General features: G+C 49.9%; 1 protein-coding gene across 7 annotated transcripts in view; it reads left to right on the top strand.

The window, feature by feature from the left end:
• CAMKK1 (calcium/calmodulin dependent protein kinase kinase 1) overlaps nt 1-18876 on the top strand; it is an 83760-nt gene that overhangs the window by 32284 nt on the left and 32600 nt on the right. For 6 of the 7 annotated variants that reach the window (XM_071574797.1, XM_071574794.1, XM_071574795.1 and 3 more), the window contains 3 exons: nt 3495-4036; nt 12536-12583; nt 14211-14264. In XM_071574797.1, coding sequence (XP_071430898.1) covers nt 3596-4036; nt 12536-12583; nt 14211-14264 — 543 coding nt within the window. In that variant the 5' untranslated portion in view covers nt 3495-3595. Of the gene's footprint in view, nt 1-1001; nt 1020-3494; nt 4037-12535; nt 12584-14210; nt 14265-18876 lie in introns of those variants that run through there. The other variant, XM_071574798.1, reaches the window with a different exon arrangement.

Genomic DNA, 18876 nt, shown 5'->3' with positions numbered 1-18876 from the left:
CAACATCTGAAGGAAACACACACAAGCACAGGGTGAAACAAGGCAGGGCTGGATGTGCTGCCAGCTCTGCCCCAGGCAGGAGGGAGTTTCTGGAGGGGGGTCTCACCTGAGGGATGCTGGTGATGGAGGTGACATCCCCTCTGCAGGCAGCCTGTCCTGACACACGGGTCACTGTGCTGTTTAGAAAGCTTGGCCTGATGCCTGACCTTGGCAGTGTACAGTGAAGCACAGACTAAATCCTGCTGTGATCTTTGGGACCTCTCTCTGTGACAGTGCCTATGAGTCTTGTGTGGTCAAGAGGCACCTGATGGATGTGCCTGCAGGCTGGGTTTGTGTGACATCCCTGCCAGTTCCCAGACTGGCATGGATGATGCCAGCTGTGAGTATTTGGAGTCTCTGAGCAGCAGCAGAGTCGCTGCCTGAACGCTTTCCATGCCATTTAGAGTTTTTATTCACAGGGATTATTTTACTGCAGTGGCCCTTGGTGCCTCAGAACAGGGCAGATGTGTTCCCAGAGACACAGGGGGGGAAGCAGGACGAGGTGGGCTGTGGGCAGCATCCTTCCTCTTCACCTGGGAACTGCCACAGATGAAGCTGTAAAGTCCCTTTTCTGGGTAGCCTGTAGCAAAATTGGGAAATGAAGCTGGACTTGCCGAGACCCAGGGCCTTTTAACCTCTCCATCCTTTCTCACAGGAACATTTCTAGTTAGCCAAAAGGATGGACCAGGCAGTAAACTAGATTTACAGGTTATTATTTTTCAAACAATGCTTAGAAATACTTTATTGAGCAGCAAAACTAATTGCATTCGCCCATCTCCCACTCCCACGTACAATACAGAGAGATTTTCTCCAGGATCATATTCCTTTCAAAGGATTTTTTTTCTACCACGCTCTGCTCGATGCCTTTCTGGGAAACATGTGCAGCCATTTGATAAATATATTGTGAAAGACACGGTTGAAGTGGCAGTCTGCCTGCAGCAGAGGAATAGCTACAGGGAAAAATGGTAAATAAGATATCTGTAAGTAAATTAATTTTGCTCATATAAGCTTGTTTGCAGCTTTGGTTTGTGTCTGCAGCATAATCCTCTGATCTACAGGAGGTGTTTGGTGTGGGGGGGGATCAGCCTGGAGAACGTCAGGCCCAAAGCTGTGCAGGAGCTGGGGGAAGGTGATGGTGGAGTCTCTGTTTCCCTGGGATTTCCTATCACAGCAAGCTGTGGTTGTGTCCCAGCCTGAGAAACTGCAAAGCCACCCTTGATTTTGCCTGGCAGGATTTGATAATTGCCTTTTGTAGTGAGTTTGTGCTCAGTGAGACTGGTCTGTGCAGAACCGGTTCACTTGGTCAGAGATCTTTGCTTTCCAGTACAGTTTTGGAGGATTTATCAGTGAAAAGGAATCCTTCAAAACAGCAGAACCTGAAACAAAGCCCAGCTCTATGGTTGAGCAATTATTTTCCTTTTAAGTCTTGCTGGATTTTTTAGCCTACTTTCAGCAGCGCTGCATTATTTGTTGTGACGCTGTTTGTTTTGATCGGATGAACTGATTTGTGGGGTTTATCTTTGGTTTATCTATTTAAGTTGTCAATTAGCTGAAGATTTGTTTGGCTGCCTGTGCTGTGGGTGAGAGCTGCCCTTCAGCTGTTGAAGGGGGTGACACCCTGGGCTGCCTGGTGTGGGTGGTGAGGAGCTGTGCAGGTGCCTGGCACGGGCATCGCTGTTTGCTGGGATCTGCCTGCTCTTCCCACTGCTTGTGGCCCTTTTTCCTGTTGGCTGAGCAGCATGAGACACCCAAGTGTTAAATCCAGGCGGGGGATTTGTGAGCTTTCATGTCCAGCCACACAGCAGCACAGACAGATTCTTCCTTCCCCTTCATAGGGGGAAAACCTTGTGGCAGAAGGAGGGAAGGAAGAAGGTGGAGGAACTGCAGACTTCAGTTGCCTGTTGATTTTCCTCTTGGTGCTGCCAAGGAATTAGGCGAGTTGTGACTGTCCAGAAGCTAAACCTGCTGCAAGGGAGGACCTTGGCTTTGTTTCTCTATAGGCAGAAGAGCAAAGCTAGGAGAAGGAGGTGAACAGGGAGATGTGAGGAGGAACATCTGAGATTTGGGTATTTCCTTTCTGTGACAGAGTGCCCAGGGTGTATCCCTGTGATTGGCACATGACCGAGGGTGAAGCCTCCCGCCCAGGTCTTAATTTAGTTTCTTTATTGATATACAAAGTTGCTTAAGCTTGGCTGCTGTGGGGGCTCAGGAGGTCATCCCTGTGCAGCAGAGTTCACTGTAGTGTGTTTAACTGGGCATTGCTGGGCAGCTTTGAGCCCAGCTTAACCTGTGCTCCTGCCAAGAGTGATGTGTGTTCCCAGGCTGATGCTGGATGGGCCTTTTTGGACTTGCTCACTCCTACCCTCTCCACATGTAAAATGAAATGTAGGTGCAAGTGTCACCTGACTTGCAGGGGTTTTATGCACAACCTGCTTTGCATGCAAAGGACCAAAGGTTGCAGTATTTCAGGGTTAAGCCTCCTCTGGAATTCACTGGCTGCAGGCCAGGATGCTGTGAGGAAGGCTGAGCTCTTCCCCAGGATCCCCAGGAGCTGGGCAGAGGTGTGAGATGGGGCAGTGCTGCATCCTCAGAGGTGATCAGAGGCTGAGAGCCACGTGCTGCAGGGGATCATTTCCTGCTCTGGACTGTGCTGGGAACACTGAGGGCTGGTTTAGGCTGAGACTGAAATCAGCATCCTGGAAGCAGCAATTTTATGCAGCAGTTTGAGCTTTGCATTGTGTTGTTGTGTTGTGTAGGGCTTTTCCCAGGGAAAAGCTGATTGACACATACTGTAATCATTAAGCATTGTTGATTTTCACCAGGTGTAGCTTTTATACCTGGTGGGCAAGATGAACGTGTGTTTGCACACAGGCTGCAACTGTGGGGGGCAGGGGTGACCCTGGAACCAGCTTAGCTTTTAAATTCTGCCTTGGCTGTTGACTACATTGCAAATTACAGTGTGAAGTCACCAGGCATGGCTTGACTTCCAGGCTCTTGTGTGTCACTCTCTAAGGCCTTACAGGGCAAGAGACTACTGGGGAGCCCTAAATGGCTGTGGAGTTGTTGTTGTGCCTGTTGGGTTTGGGTACATGCCAAAAGATCTTATATTCTATAAATAAGAACTCAGGAGGCTGAGAGTTCAATCCTTTACCCTCAGCTGCACTTCCCCAGTTGCTGCAAGCTCTGGTTGGCTGTTGGTCTGGCTACAGAAGGTGAAATTTTCTTTAGCCCTGTCACTTGTTGCACATCAGATAAAATCTCATCTTTATCTCTTGCCTATTCAGCTCAATGCTGGGGTTTCCCTTTCAGTCTGTGTTTGCACCTTGTTTACAGCCTGCCACTGTTTTGCCTTCGCTTTTTCATGTGCTGAAAGAAGTCAGAGATGCCTGTCTTGGTTGTGTTTATGTTGAGTGAACATTATTACTCACTTGGCCTCTGTTTGTGTTCCCTTTCAGGTGTTTCATGGAGCCTTTTCTCCAAACCACATGCTGCCTGTGAGTCTTAGCATTGCTGCTCTCCACGGGGCCATCTGAGACCACGCAAGCTGGACACAGTGATGGGGGACTCTCCAGGAAATGCCATGGATGGAGGCATGGACACACAGACAGAACTGGCAGAGCAGGTGGCAGCCATAGATGTGTCTGTTGTCCCAGACAGAAGTGACCAAAGTGGTGAAGGCAACGCTGAAGAAAATGACACAGTCTTTTCTGATAATGTAAAGGACATCCAAAGGAATGGAGTCAACAGTGATGTGGGAATCAATGAACTTCTGCCTTCCCCACAGTCAGAAGATGCTCACTTGAGGCATGTTCCCAAGAGACCTCTCACTAGACCTGGTCTGTCAAGTAGGAAGTTGTCTCTTCAGGAAAGATCATCAGGAGGTTATTTGGCTTCCAGCAACACTCCAGGCTGTGGCCCTTATGCCACAGGGCCATCACCACGTATAATGAGGAGACCAACGATAGAGTCCAACCGGGTCTCCATCTCAGATTCTGAGGTAGGCACGTTCTCCCCTGCAGTTGTGGGGTGGAGATGAGGTAAGTCAACTGGCAATGGGAGCAAACTTTTGGAGCAGTAGGTCTGAAAGCACTGCTATTTCTGAGGGGGGAAACAATTCCTGCAACCAGGAATCCTATTAGCTTGGAAAAGGTCCATCCTCCACACCTCTGCTGGGTGTAACCCTGGTCCTGACATTTGGTTCCTTTAGCCATCACCTGCTTGGGATAGTCCTGTTAAGGACTGTCGTGTCACAGTAGAAGGCAGAAGATCTTTCAGGTTGTTCAGAGAAAGGGCTGTGTCCAAATGCCTTTGCTTTCATGTCCCTGCTGTGTGTGCCCTTCGGAGATAATCAGTCACAGCAGCTTTGCTGATGGTATTTTATGGATTTAGACTTCTGCAGATTATGTGTCTCCTATTGTGCTCTGCCATAATTGAAGGCATGATTTAATTTTATAAAGAGCTTAAATGTGCTGGTGTTTCCTGCTCCTGTCAGGGTTTTCCTTTGTCTTTAAAGGGTTTGTAACAGCAGTGGTACAAGGGCTGTGACCCTCCTCTCCTTCAGAGAAGTGTGTGGGTGCCTGTGGTTGTTCCTGCCACCCATCTTGCAGCTGCTCCCCTGGTACCAGGCCTGTCCTGGAGGTGTCACAGGCTGTCAGTGGTCAAGGGTCTTGATGGAAACAGCTGCTGGTTGGAATTCCCAGTGCTGTGTTGTGCTGTCATGGGGAGGACAGGGAGGAGAGAGAGGGGCTGTTCAGAGCACACTGCCCAGTGTCATGATGAAGATGTTGAGCCTGAAGCAACGCAGGGACCCAAATTGCTGGAGTTTAGACTCTTACGTGGGTCCAAGTAACCTGGAGCTTAAGTCTAAGTGTGTGACTTAGTGTTTCCCTCCTGAGAAGTGGTTTCTTTTCCTCCTTGCACATCTGAGAGGATGGGGCTGTGCATGACCAAATCAGCCACTGTCCTCTGGGAAGCTGTGCAAGTCACATTAGCAGTGGGATGGGCCGTACATCCCCAGCTGATAAGGGGTTGCCTGCAGAAGGTGCACTGCAGAGACTGCAGCTTCTTTGACAGCAGCCATGTGCTTTAATAAGGGAGGCAGGGAGGGAAAGGAGCCAGTTCTTGGAAGCAGGACGTGACTTGAGTGCCAGCTCTCCCATCCTGCAGAACTGTGACTGTGCCAGGAGTGAGGCTTGTCTGAAATCTTTCAGCATAACTGCAGGCGAGTGTGACTGGCACATTCCCATCTGCAAGCAAATTCAAAATACTCCATCCTCTTCCACAGCATCTGCATCCTGGGGAACAAGTTCCTGCCTAGGGGTGGGAAATGCTTAGTTTGAAATGCAGATGTGGAGCCTTTGTGTCCCTGCTCCCGCAGCAGCTCTTTCTGCAGTGCTGCCTTTTTAATGGTCACTTTGATATCACTTGATTGTTGGAGCCCTGCTCTGGTGCAGCCCAGCTGCTCAGCAAGGCTGTTCTCATTGGAAACATCATTCATATTAATGGGGAATCGCTGTGGTAGGAGGGGGAAGGGAGCCTGGGAGAGAGCTGGGCATGTTTGGAGGTGGGTGCTCACCCCCACAGAGATGCTCTTGGGAGCTGTGCTGCTTCTTCCCAACTTAGTGCCAGCATCTGTATCCTGTAAGGAACAGGAAAAGGACTAAGGAAGATGCATGTTTGGTTACAGGGTAAAGTTTGAGGCTGGGCACTGAATGCTGAGGAGTGTCAGTGTGTGACAGCAAGGAGAGTGTGCAGCCTGGGCACAGCCCAGCTCCAGTGTCCTGCCTGTGACCCACCACATGCTGCCAAGTGGTTGTTGCAGGGTCATCATGTTCATGTCTGTGAGGGGCACTGCCAGTCCGAGTCCAGGCTGTGCAGCTCACTGAAGTACAGCAGGAAACGCAGAAATGGAGAGCAGGTTGTCTGTTCTCTGTCGGGGCTTCTAAGAGTTACTGGGAACTCTGTTGAGGCTTTTTGTTCTGTTGGGGATAAAATAAGCCTGTGATGAGAAATGCAATCGTGGTGCACTTAGCAGGAGCTTCTGGTGTGTGTCTGTTGGTGACTTTGATACACAGCATGGAGGGAGGGTGTGTATCTGACAAGATCCAGCTCACTGGTCACAGCATTGCCCTGACCTGCCTGCAAAGGACTCTGTGACATACCTTGTTCTGGGCAGGCTCCACATTTGTATTCCTGTCTCTCTCACCTGCTTAAAGCCCTTTTGGAGTTGCTCTTTCTCCTTGCATTGAGTGTCCAGCATCATCAGTCAGTGCCTTCCAGGAGGCAGAACATCCATGGATCCCGCTTGAGGCTGCTGCCTGACTCACTTCCAGTCTGTGCAAAACTGGAGATGAAGTTCAGGAGCATTTGGGCTCTGTCAGTGGCACCTGAGCAGGTGCCATCCATCAGGAGCAGGGGTGGGTGGCACCTCTGCCTGTCACAATTCCCATTACGCCGACAGCCATCTCGGGCTGCGTTCCCTCGTCATCCATGGTGACAGCTCCCTGCCTGCCCATCAGTGCTGCTGCATCCTCGACTCATCTGGAGAAATGATGGACAGGTGTGATTTATGGAGACAGAATATGGGGCTGCAGCAGAGGTGAATGTTCTGTCATTCACTGATGAATTATGGAAGAACCTCATGTTCTCTTACAGAGAAGTGCTGAGCTTTTAATGCTGTGTAATGCTTCACAGGGTGGGCAGAAAACTTGTATCCAGGGATCAAGAGGGCCAAGAGCTGAAGCTGAGCCTGTGGCACTGAGGAAGAATTGATCACTGCCACCAGCAGGCTGTGAATTGGGCTGTCCCATCACTGGGAATGATACCACAAACACGTGCCTTCCAAGTGCTTCTTGGGCTTGTTTTTAGGAAGGTGGTGGCTCCTGGGCTGGCAGGGTTGGGGAGTGTTGTCTTGCACAAAGACTGTTCCCAATCAACCAAGGAGAGCCTCCAATTAGCCAATTGCCCTGCGACAAGGAGTTGGCAGCTGCTGGTGTCTTGTAGTCACTGCTGGCAAGTCTGGATCTGCAGTATTAACTCTGCAAGAGGAGTAACCTGTTCTGCTCTCCCCACAACATTATTGTGTGCTTAATAACCTGATCTGTCAAATCTTTATCAAAAATTGATCTGTAATTTTAAAAACTCCCTGTTCATTCCCCTCCTTTCTTAGATTATTCATGGGCTGTGGCCTGGAAGGTCCTCTCAGTGCTGCCTTTTCTGGCAGGAGTGCCTGGTGAGATTTCTGCTGCCTCTGAGTGCTTTGCTCCAACAAGGGAATGGTGTTGCCTTTAGCTGTGGCACAGAAGTGATTAAGCTGAAGCTATTAAGGGTACATAAAGCTGCAGAGCTGAGGCACAGGCCCCAGAGTTTAGGTTGCTGCCCCACATTACCTCTGTTGATGTGATGTGCCCAGCAAGGCAAGAGGAGAGGATTTTCCTGAGCTTCTGCTTTGCTGCCCAGAGGATGCCTCAGTGTTGTATGCACCAGGTAAAGACTCTAAGGATGTTTGTACAGAGTGGTGGGGGTCTTGTCACTGTGTTTGACAGAACTTGTCCTGCCTAAAATGAGAGGACTTGTGTCTGTGAGAGGTGCTGCTCTTTGCAAAGTGGCATTTGAAAGTGCAGTGCTGGTGTGTTTTTTTATTCTGTCATCCAAAACTAACCTCTTTAGGTAGCCAAGAAAAGTCTTACTTGGAGAGTGGCTAGGAGGAAAAACAAGTTGTCTTTTTCCAGACTTTGTCCCCAGACCTGCCAGCACAGTTTGTTGCTTTATACTGTCTTTTCTCTGGTCTCTTCTGGCTGAATTGTCCTTTTCCTTTCACATGTTCCCTTTCTCTCCTGCATCCACCCACTCCCTGGCATCCCAGTTCCCCTCGCCCCCTGTCCACGTGGTCTCTCACCCTCTGGGGTCACTGGGAGGCTGTCTCTGTTCCTCACTGCCTGGACAGCTCTGCGGGTCGTGGGGAAGGGCTGGGGCCGTTTGTGCTCCAGCAAGAGTGGAGGGGATGAGTCAGGCTGGTGTGTCCTCCCTCCTCGGGGATGCTCCTGGCCTGAGGATGAGCTGACAAAGGGAATTTTCCTATGCTTGATGTCCCAGAGGCATGGAAAATAAATCACTTCTTTGTCCTTTCTTTCCTTGGATTTCCATATCTTTATCACAGCCCCCTGCTTGTTCAGCCAACTGGTTTCATGCAACCAGTGTCAGAGCTGAGAGGCACTGCCTTGGTGCTGGGCTGATCCAGGTCTCACACTCCTCCAGTCTCTGGGAGCTGCCCAGTTTTCTTCATAGTGATTTCCTTGCTGTGCACAAAGCAAAACTCGGGTGGGAGCAGGACAGAGGTGGGGACTGAGCTCCTGCTGGGCATGGACTGAGAGTTTCCCCTTCCAGCCCCACAAGTGCCCCAAAGGCATTTCTTCTAAAGGTGCTGCTGTGGTGCTCAAACCTGAGCTCTCTTGAAAAGATCAAAGATACTTGGAAAAGATTTCTTCAAAGAAGACTCCCCTACAGGCATTGCTAATTTCTTTTCCTTGAGTTAATTAACCTTTGTTTAAAGTTACATTTCAAACTTGAATAAGGCTGGAGAGAAGGAGGAAGCCCAAAGCTGCAGGTGGAGAGGGGCTGCCTTGGTCCCACTGCTCCTACCTCCCTTTTTAGCCACTCTCTCAGTGATATCCCAGTGACCTGGTGAGTGCCTGGGCTCCTGCATCCAGCTCCAGGTCCTGGGTGGGTGCTGAGCCTTGGTGCTGTGCTTTGTGCCCAGCCTCGGGCAGTGCTCCTGCAGCAGTGCTGTGCTCTCGGTTTTGCATTTGGTTTTGGATGTTGTTTAAAAACCTGTTTATTTTCCATGAGGTTTGGCCTTCCTGTCTGTCCTTCTCTGTCCGTGAACAACTTTCTAATTTGTATTCATTGATGCCCTTAATGCCCATTTTCTGGCTTTTATTTTCCTTTTGTCTGCTTTTAGAATCACTTTCACTTCCCCTTCCAGGAAGGATGAGTTTAAATCAGTGTTTCTTCATTATTGACTTTTAGTTCCTACTTTTTTTCCTCCCATGCTTCTCTTTAATGTGTATTTCTGAATTGCTGAAACTTGCAATTCTTTTCAAATTGGTGAATTTGGCTTCTTTTAGTGGGCAAAATTCTCCATTATATGTCTACGTGTGTTGTTTTCAAAGTGTCTTATTTTGGAAATCAGTGCTGGTTCTTCCTTCCAACCCCTACATCTCCCTTGGGACAGCAAAGGCTCAATTCTCAATTTCTGTCACCCAGTGATTTATGGAATTGGGCCTGGACTCTGGGCCAAACTGTGCTTTATGATTTTTTGACCAATTTTTTGTTTTCTGGGGTATTGATTCCTCCCCTTCCTCTCTTGACTAATACCTTGGACATGTTAACAAATGGGGCATCTTGTTTTTTAAGGCAAAACAATTATTTCCCACTGGATGGACTCAGTCTAATTTGCTGACAGCTTTTCATTAAAGGATCTCATTAGGGTTCTTTCTCTGTTTGTGTTTATCAGCAGTTGCAAGTACATTGAAATCAAGAGAATTGCACAATGTTATCTTAAAGGAACACTTGGCCCAGAAATAGGTGTTTCTTTCTGATAAAAGAATAGTACAATTATCCCACTTCCTTCAGGAGAACCAAATAACATAATAACAGCCCTGCCAGTCTGCAGCAACACGTGGCAGGAGCCACTTGAGCTGTGAATTATGGTCTTCAGCAAGGAAAAAAGAGGTAGGAAGCACCTGTGATGTGGTTTGATTTTGCTGTGTTCAGCTCAAGTGCTGCAAGCAGAGCAGCAGCTGAGGTGATGGTGCTTCTCAGCAGGAATTGCCAGAGTGGAGAGGGATGGGGGAATGGACCAGACAGGGATGTGCTGACAGGGACCCTCAGGGAGGCTCCATTGTGCCAGCATTGCCTTTCCCTTGGACCCTCTCTGGGTGTTACACTCCCAGTATTTATCCACCCCTTCCAAAAAACTGTTGCCTGAAGTTGAATGTCCCTTTTAGCAGCAGTGAAACACCAGAGATGCTCCAGGTGATCAGTCTGGTGTGGGATAAGAATGGTAATTTCTGGCCAGAGGTAAGAGACATTGTGGGAACATGATGGTGAAAGGAATTGGTACCTTGGACAGAGGGACAAGGCACAGTCCCTGCTCCGTTGCACTAATGCTTTGTGAGGGGGTTTGCATCCAGCACAAAGGGCTCAGATCCTTTGGGAGGGAGGGAGGAGGTGCCACCATGGTGGCTTCTTTGATGGTGTGTGGGCACAAAGCAGCACTTGGTGCTTGGGAGGTGCCACCTTGGCTTGAAAGAAGGTACTGAGTGCAGACCAAGGAGTCTGTGGCTACATGTAAACCCCGTGTTGGCCCCTGCAGGTAATCCCTACTCAGTGGAGCAGGTCTGATAGCAGGACTGTGTCATGACAAGCTTGCTGGTTTGAAGAGCAGGAGATGTGAGGTGGTTGGAGGCTTTCTTGGAGGAGAGGTCGCTTCTCCTGCCTGTCCCAGCCTCTCCAGGGAGTGTTTCCCTGTCCACAACACTGCAGATTTCCCAGGAAAAGGCAAAAGGGGTACAAAGCTGAGCACAAGGAAACCAGGGCAGGAAACATCAACAGAAAGCGGTTCCTGCTTAATTTGTGAAAATCACCACGATGCCAAGCACAGCTTTGTGCTGGGAAGTGAATCTGCTGACAGTGTGCAGGGGAATTCACCCTCCATGTGCCAGTGCCCTGGGCTCCTGCGTGCTGCCCCTTCCTTTGGGGTCCTTTCAGTGCCCTTGTGCCTTACACCTTGGCATTTGCTGGGCCATGCTTTCCCCTCTGCTTGCTCCTGGTTCTGATGGATTGTTTTTCACCTTTGGAAAGATGTGAGCTTTGCTAGCAGCAGAGTTAATACACTCCTGTGGGCCCATTACTCACAGCTGGCTCTTCTTCCCTGTCAGGGGAGTGGAAAAAACTTCCTTCACTGGTGACAAAATGAAGATTTAAATCATTCCTTGTATTCCTGACAAGCCACTGCTTGCAGGCTTTAAAAAATCATCAGTTCCCCATTTCCTTATTCTTCTCAGTGATAATTGCCAGCATTAGGAGTGTTTTCTGGTTGGTGATGGGGAAAATTCCAGATTATCATCTGCCACATCTGTGCTGCATCCCAAGAGGCAAGAGTGTTGCTGTCAGTGGGAACTCTACACGGGGCAGGGGCTGTCACACCCCTCTTCTTACAGGTGGACTGAAGGCATCTGGCGCTGCTTTGATGTTGTGGTGCTGCTTCTGCAGCTGGCAGGGCTAGTTTGAGATTTATGGAAAGGATAATCTACCTGTCTGTGTATTTTATATCAACTTTATTCCTGAGGAAGTGCCAGATGCAGGGGCTGGTTGTGAATTTCCAGCCTGGTTTACTGCTTGGAAGTCTCAGGGAGAAATACTGTGTTCAAAAATGCTGACTGGGGAAGTGTGTCCCACTAAGGCTCAGCCCACACTGTGCTGGAGTTGGAAACTCCTCTGTTCCCTCACACCACTGAGTTTGGGGCTCTCCCCTCCCCTGCAGTGCTGTGGGATGCTGTGTGTTGTCAGGATCAAGGCAAACCCAGTGCAGCCCCCTCTCCCTGCTGCCAGCACTGCAGACACCCTGGCAAGAGCTCTGCCACTCTGCCAGGACCTTGGCATCACAGCAAGGTCCCACCAGACCCCCTCACTGTGCTGCTACTGGAGAAGTGTTTTTCTGTAGGTACTAAAGGCAGGGTGGGTGTAACACTTTGCTTTCCAGCAGCCAGTGCCTGGGGCCACCTTTGTGCCCTGAGTGGCTCCTGCTCTGTTGAATAACTTGACATCCCATCCTTCCACCCTTGTCAGATCTGGCTGGGGATCTGCACCACCCACCCCTTGGGGTTTCAATGCTGGACTCTTTGCCAGCAGAGACCAGACTTGCTCAGGGGTGATTTATCATAGCAAATATTCCTTCGTCTGAGGGAATCCATTATTGTTTGTGTTCCACAGCTTGGCTTCATGCACGCCCCTCTGGGGAGAGGAGGGTGTTTCTCTGGATGCAGCCACAGCTGTTATTCTCAGCCCCAGAGGGTCCCTGTCTTTGCCAGGCTGATGTTGGGAAGGGCACAGGCTGTGACCCTGGGGCTGGGGTGGGCACTGGGGGCTGCCAGGCTGTCAGAGCCCTGGGGATGGAGGTTTTCCTGCTTGGCACAATCCAGTGGGGAGGGTCAGTGTAACCAGGCCAGGGGCTGCTCTCAGCAGGCTGAACCTGGAGCCATGCTGGGGAATCCAGGGTGGTTTTACACCAGCACAACCAGAATCAGAATGTGGCCCATAGTTATTTCATCCTGGACCATCAACAAAAGAAAAAAACCCAGTGTTTATAGTGTAACATACACCAGTTTAAGTGAGATTAAGTCATTATTTAGCACTCTGCCTCTACTTGAATCTGATTCAAACTCTGTAATTTCTTTTACCAATACTCTAATTATGTTCTCCTTTTGATCTGCAGGACTGTGTGCAATTAAACCAGTACAAGCTGCAGAGTGAAATAGGCAAGGTATGTACTGGAGCTCCTGGTGGTCAAAAGCTGGGCCAGCCCAAGGGACCTCACTGGCCAAGAATCCTCACAACTTGTTTTTGTTTGGGTTTGTTTTTGTTTGTTTTATTTTTCCTTATTGGTTTGAGCAAGTTTTGTTCAAGGTCAAAGTGGAGCTACTTCCTCTGAAATCTAAATTTATTTTTCCTCCCTCAGAAGGTGGTTTAACTGGCTCCTTTCCAGGCTGTTTCCTTGCCAAATGTAACACTAAGAGCCTTTGATGCATTAATGCAACACAACAAGGAAAGAAAAAATAAAAAAGGCAACAAAAATAAGATCAGAGCAGGTGATTGGTCCCCATCAGGACTAGTTAAAGTTTGTATGTCATGTGAAATGCTTGTTTAATTCTAGTCCATGTTTAAAAGCTGCAGAAGGATTAAGAAGAGATTCCTCCAAAGTTATTTGGAGGTCTGGGCTGGTGAGCAGCTCAGACACCTGCACCTTTGGACATGTGCCACCATTGCAGATGGGTCCAGCAGGGATGGAGCTGCCTGGAAGCTGTGCCTGCTTTGCAGTTGGAATGTTGCAGTCAGAAGGGACTGCACCCTGAGCTGCGGAGACCTTCACCAAAGGGTTCAGTAGCCCAAACTCTTCTCCAAGACAAGAGGCAGTGGGAGGAGGCACCCTTTGATCTGTGCCATGGGCTGTGCTGGCAGGCAGGGAGTAAGGCTGGAGATACCACTGCTGGTGGTTCAGCAGGTGCCATCCCAAACTCAGCCTCAGACCCACTTAGGGCCTTTGCCATTGGCTTGAGTGTGAAGGAGAGTGTGAGACCTTCCCTCAGGTGGATTTGCCCTTGGCTCCTTCCCTGTGGGCACTGCCAGGTTGGTGTAGGGTCTGCTGGCCCTGCAGTATGTGCTTCTGGATCAGCCAAGTGGCTTATTGGCCTCCTCTGAGACCAGGAGCTTATTCCAGCCCTCAGTGAAGTCAAGAGAAATGTTCTGAAGGTTCTAGTGTTTATCCCACTCATTTATTCAACGGGCATCTGTCAGGGGTGATAACCTGCCACACTGCATAAAATGGCTTGTGTTGACACAGAACTGCAAACAAACAGTGATTTGGATGGAGTTTGGCTTCAGGCTGGCACTGGAGCTGGGGATACAGCAGCAGTCCAGCTCTGCACCTGCCTGGGCGACATGTGGTTGATCTGGTCATCACTGAAGTCCCTTTGCTCTCAAGAGATGGAGGTTTTGTGCTGAAGATGGTTTCGTGCAGGAGAACAGGAAAGGTGTTCATGCAGAATTTCCAAACTTGCACAGAAAAAATCTACTTGAAAATTATGTTCCCCATCCATGTTGGAGTTCAGACAGACTCAGTGGCTTTGGCTCAGGGCAGGGGGTGATGGGCTAATACTCAGCTCCTGCAGACACTGATAACCCTCCAATGCCCAGTGGCTCCCATGGAGCTGCCAAAATGTCCAACCTCACTGTGGGGTCACATCACCTGCAGACTCTGCTCAGGGGTCAGCGTGTTCTGGGGCCTTAGAGTTGTTTTTCACCCTGTGTAAAGCTGTGCTTTACCAGCCTTGAGCAGCAAGAAGATGAGGTGAAGCTGCTGAACTGACGGTGCAATTGGTGTTTATTTTTAGGGTTCCTACGGCGTTGTGAAACTGGCCTACAACGAGAACGACGACAAGTATTATGTAAGTGCATCCCTCCTCTGCCCCTCTTTGCTGCTGCTGCACCCCCCAGAGCTGGGTCACCTCCACCTGGTTGTTCTTAGCGTGTGCCCTTCTGATTTGGGTGGCATGAAAGGGGCTGAAGGTGCTGCTGGGCACGGCCCCTCTGCGTGTGTGCAGTGCCAGGCGGGAGGGGAGCGGGTGCTGCCTTATGTAATGGGAGGGCTCTCACAGGCAGGATCTGTGGTGCTGATTTGTCTTGACATTTTTGAGCTATGAAGCAGGTCACCTGAAATTAGAGGCATGTGGGTGGTGGTGTTCAGCACCTGCTGTGCATTGGAGGGTTGGCCTGGAATGAGCAGGCATGTGTTGTAAGGAAGTAGGGGTGTTTATCAGAGAGATGCTGAACAGCATGACCTGGCTGGGCAGGGCTGGCTCCCCTGCATCCTGTTCAGCCTGGGGGGCACTGAACAGGGCATGAGGTGTAGGGGGCAAGACAGAAGGCAAACTATGGCTCTTGGCTCCCTTGCTGAGCTGAAGCCAGAGCTGGAGAGTTTGCAGATTCAAAAAGGCTGCTCACACTGAAGGCTCCTGCTCTGTCTCCCCTTCCAGAGGCAGGTGAATCCCCACTGTCCCAGCTGGGATTCCTGCAAACTCTGCCTGCAGATGTGCTCATGTTCCTGGGCTTGCCCCATGGCTCATTTTGTTCAGGTTGAGAGCAGGAGCTGAAAGGAAGGAAAACTGCCTTGCTGTGTGTGGCTGTGCCCTGAAGGCTTCTGGAAGGAGCTTCCAGCAGTTCCTGATGGGTGCCAGGGCAGGAATTGGCTGAGCAGAGCTGGGTGGTTGCAGTGCTGCTGAACCTGAGCCCTGCTGTTCCCAACAAAGCCCTGCCAGAGATGCTGCCCCACACTGTGTTTGGTGAGAGGGTCCTACTGTTGCTGCCATGGTGGAGTGGCCTCATGTGGGTGAATTTTCCAATGTGGCCCATCAGAGCACCTCGGCAGACTCATGTGCTGCTCCCTGTCCCTCTTGGTACAAAGGGGAATAAGAAAATGCTGTGAAATGTCAAGTGCCCTCATTCCCAGTGAGTTTTTCCTCCCTGACTCTTGAATTTACAAGTGACATCCCAGGCTGAAGGATCAGGTGGGAATTGGATGCCTGGGGGTATTCATTAGGCCTTCTGTGCTCCCAGCAGGCATGAAATTGCAGGAGGAATATCTTGAAATGAAGGATGGAATTGATGAGACAAAAATCTGGACAAGGTGCCCTGGAGCTGGCCAAGCAAAGGAACCACAATTTCCATCTCCAGTCCTTTCCAAGCTGACTCACCACTGCACCAGTGGCTCCTTGTCTCTGCTGGCCTCCAAATCCTTCCCATGCCCTGCAGCAGGATGGCTTGTTCTGCAGGGAGTGATGGTGCCAGCCTGACCCATCTGTCCCACCAGCACGGGCAGTGCCAGAACCAGCAGCACAGAGTGGGAATGCATCACATCAGTACATCACATTATTTCCAGCTGAAAATATTTTTGCTTCTAAAATTGTAATCCTTACGTTTTGGCACTGCCCTTTTGAGCTGGGAGTCCCATTGCTGTCCCTGTGGGCTGCCCAGGGTGGGCAGGGCAGCTGTCACAGCTCAGCAGGGCAGAGCAGGGGTTGGGTTGGCATTGCCTGCTGTGCTCCTGTCTGTGTTTTGGATGCAGATTAACGCCGTGGATGTAGATTTAGCTGGTCAAATCCCAGCCAAAAGTGAAAGCCTGTGTCCAGGTTAGCCTGGTGTGTGTTAGTTAATCCCCACTTAATCTCTGTTTCTAATCTAAGCAAACACTTTAAAGGTACTGCAGCCTGAGAGGGGCTCCAGTGCCTGGGTGGTGTTTCAGCCTCGTTGGGGGATTGCAGACCCCCTTCCTGGCAGCATAGCAGGGATGTGCTCCTTGGTTTGCCCTGATCTTCCTTCTGGGGGGTTGAGGCAGGGCCTGAACCAGATCCCAGCTGGCTGGGAAGGGGATCCTGGGAGGTGTTTGGAATTCTACAGCAGATGGAGAGATGGTACAGTGTCTGCCTGTGTGTGATTGCAGTGGGTGTCAGCATATGGGAGAGGGGCTGCACTGCTGCCACAAGGCTGAAATTTGTGTCTCATGGACTTGCTACCCCTTCAGCTGGGACAGTGGCACCTTCCCCTTCCCCAGCTGCAGTTACATGCAGACACCCTGGCACCCCTAATCCTCCCAGATGCCCATGCTTGTGTTTTCTGGAAGTGTGAGCTGTGATGGAGACGCCTCCTCTTTTCTGAGCTGTTCAAACAGCTCAGGAGCTGGCAGACTGTTCAGAGCTGCAGAGCAATCGTGCCAGTTGCATAACTGGCTCATGGTTGCTTGGCTGCCCACGCTGCCCAGTGTGCCTCACCCTCATGTTCTCTCAGAGCTCAGGCAATTCCATCCTGCTCTGCTTATCCAAACACCCAGGGCTGCTCCACAGCACTGCACCTGACCCACCAGAGATACCTCCTGCCACTGTCTGGTGCCAGCAGTTAGAAGAAGCAATTGTGATTCTAGTACAGTTTCTGTGTGTTATTTCCTCCCTCTAAATTTACCTCTGGAATGGTGTTTCTTGTCTCAGTGGTGAAAAGCAGTAACAGATCATTGGAAGAAATCAGCATTTCTTGGCCTTTGGTGAGCAAGGCCAGGTTGGATGGGGCTTGGAGCACCCTGGTCTAGTGGAAGGTGTCCCTGCCTCTGGCAGGAGGGGAACAAGATGATCGTTAAGGTCCTTTTAAGGTCTCAAACCATTCTATGATAAGATGATTTTATAGCTGATCTGTGTTTGCAGTGGTTTAGCATCAGGCCAGGGGGTTGCAGCCTTTTTATTGTCTTTAAGCTGATGTGCTGCAATAAAAAGGAGCAATATGGTAAATAAAGCAGAAAAAAATTATTCTGGGGTATAATTCAGAGTGTGGCTCCTCATTCTTGCTGAGGTGTGGGGCCCTTTGCTACCTCTCTTCAAAAGGGCAGAGTTTACATGTACCAGGGACTAAATCTGGCTCCTGTTGAAGCAAAAGGAAAGATTGCTGCTGCTTTAATGGGTTTTGGATCTGGCTTACAATTAGGAAAAACTCTCAAGACAAAAATCCAATCACTACATTTGGGAAAAATGCAGATGGGTCATTAAAAATAAGAGACTACTTCCAAGAGCTTTACCCTTCCTTGCTGTGAACAACCTCAGTGCTGTGGAGGGCTGTCAAAGTGTGCTGGCTCACACTGGCAGATGCAGGGAATGTGTTAGACCAAGGAAATGGAACTTTCACCATCAAGTATTTGACCCAGTGCTCCCTCCAAGGAGGAGACCCCTCTGGAATGCTGAGCTGGCTCCCAGAGCAGAGGACTGCTGCTCCTGGGGCACATGAAGCTGTTACAGCACCACTTGTGGGGCTCTGCCAAGGAACCCTTTACACTGGAAAGGTTTCAGTGTGTCTCAGTTTGCAGGAGATGCTTTGATGGTGACTAGGGGAAAAAAGAAAGGCCAAGCTCTGTGAAAAAGCACAAACAAAAAGCAAAGGCAGATGTGTCCAGGCAGAGATCTAGTTTGGAGTCATTGTGCTGATGGAATTTGATTCTGTGATGCCTCGAGTCATGTCTCCCTCCTATTTTAAATCTCTAAATCAGCTTGCAAAGAAAAGTGGTTATGATGGACATTTGTTATGCTACTGCTGGAATAAGGAAATAGTGTTGTGGGTTGTCAGTGGGTTTCTCTTTCTTTTTTTTAATCCTTTTTTAATCTGGTTTCCTAAGAAACAAGATCTGGGTGGCTGTGCTCTCTGCCTCTGTTTGTACCTAACAACCTTTGCATGCAGGGCTGTTTCCTACCAACTCTCAATGATGGGGAGAAATTCCTTCCAAGTTTTTGAAAGCTGTGGCTGAACCAAGTGCTGCTGCTGAAAAGGTGACCAGCAGCAAGCCTTGAACTTTCTAGCCCCATGAGAATGCACTTTGGTTGCCATCCAGGCGGGAAGGGAAGGCACAACTCCTGTGTTTCCCATCCTCTTGCTCACATAACAGCTGCTGAACCACTGCCAGCTGTGCTCTGGAGTGGTGAGGACCAGGAAAGGGATCTCTGGCTTACTTTAACACCCCATGTTGTTAAGCTCAGGAGTTGTGAGGGGTTGGGTCATCTGGGATAAGAGCAGGATCCTCTGGGAGACAGCTGGAAGCAGCTGAGCATGTTCTCCAGGAGGACATCCCTGCTGTGATGGCACAGCCTGCCAATGGAATCCTGCTGCTGATGGCACAAAAGGTGACAAATGCAGGAGCAGGATTTTAGGGCCATGACAAATAAGCCTGTGTGATTCAGGATTTTCTTAGAGTTCATAACACTCCTCTCTCTCCCAGCAGAACTTCCCTCTCAGCCACTTTATCTGAGGGATGTCATTGTGAGGCAGAACAGGTGAGGAAGGCTTGGGAATGCTCTCTGCTCTGCTCAGCATTCCCAGAGTGTGCCCTCATGCACTAGCAGAGGATTTAGGTGGTTAATAGCAACCTTTGAGCAGCATCCCCCTCCCTGGGGAGCTGCAGGTGGGGACTGTGCAGGGGGCTCCTGCCCCTGCAATGCAGGTGTGTCTGTTGGCAAATAAAATGACATCTTA

Source organism: Pithys albifrons, chromosome 21, assembly GCF_047495875.1.
Source record: "Pithys albifrons albifrons isolate INPA30051 chromosome 21, PitAlb_v1, whole genome shotgun sequence".
Taxonomy (NCBI): Eukaryota; Metazoa; Chordata; class Aves; order Passeriformes; family Thamnophilidae; genus Pithys; species Pithys albifrons.
This window is presented reverse-complemented; position numbering and strand designations above follow the sequence as displayed.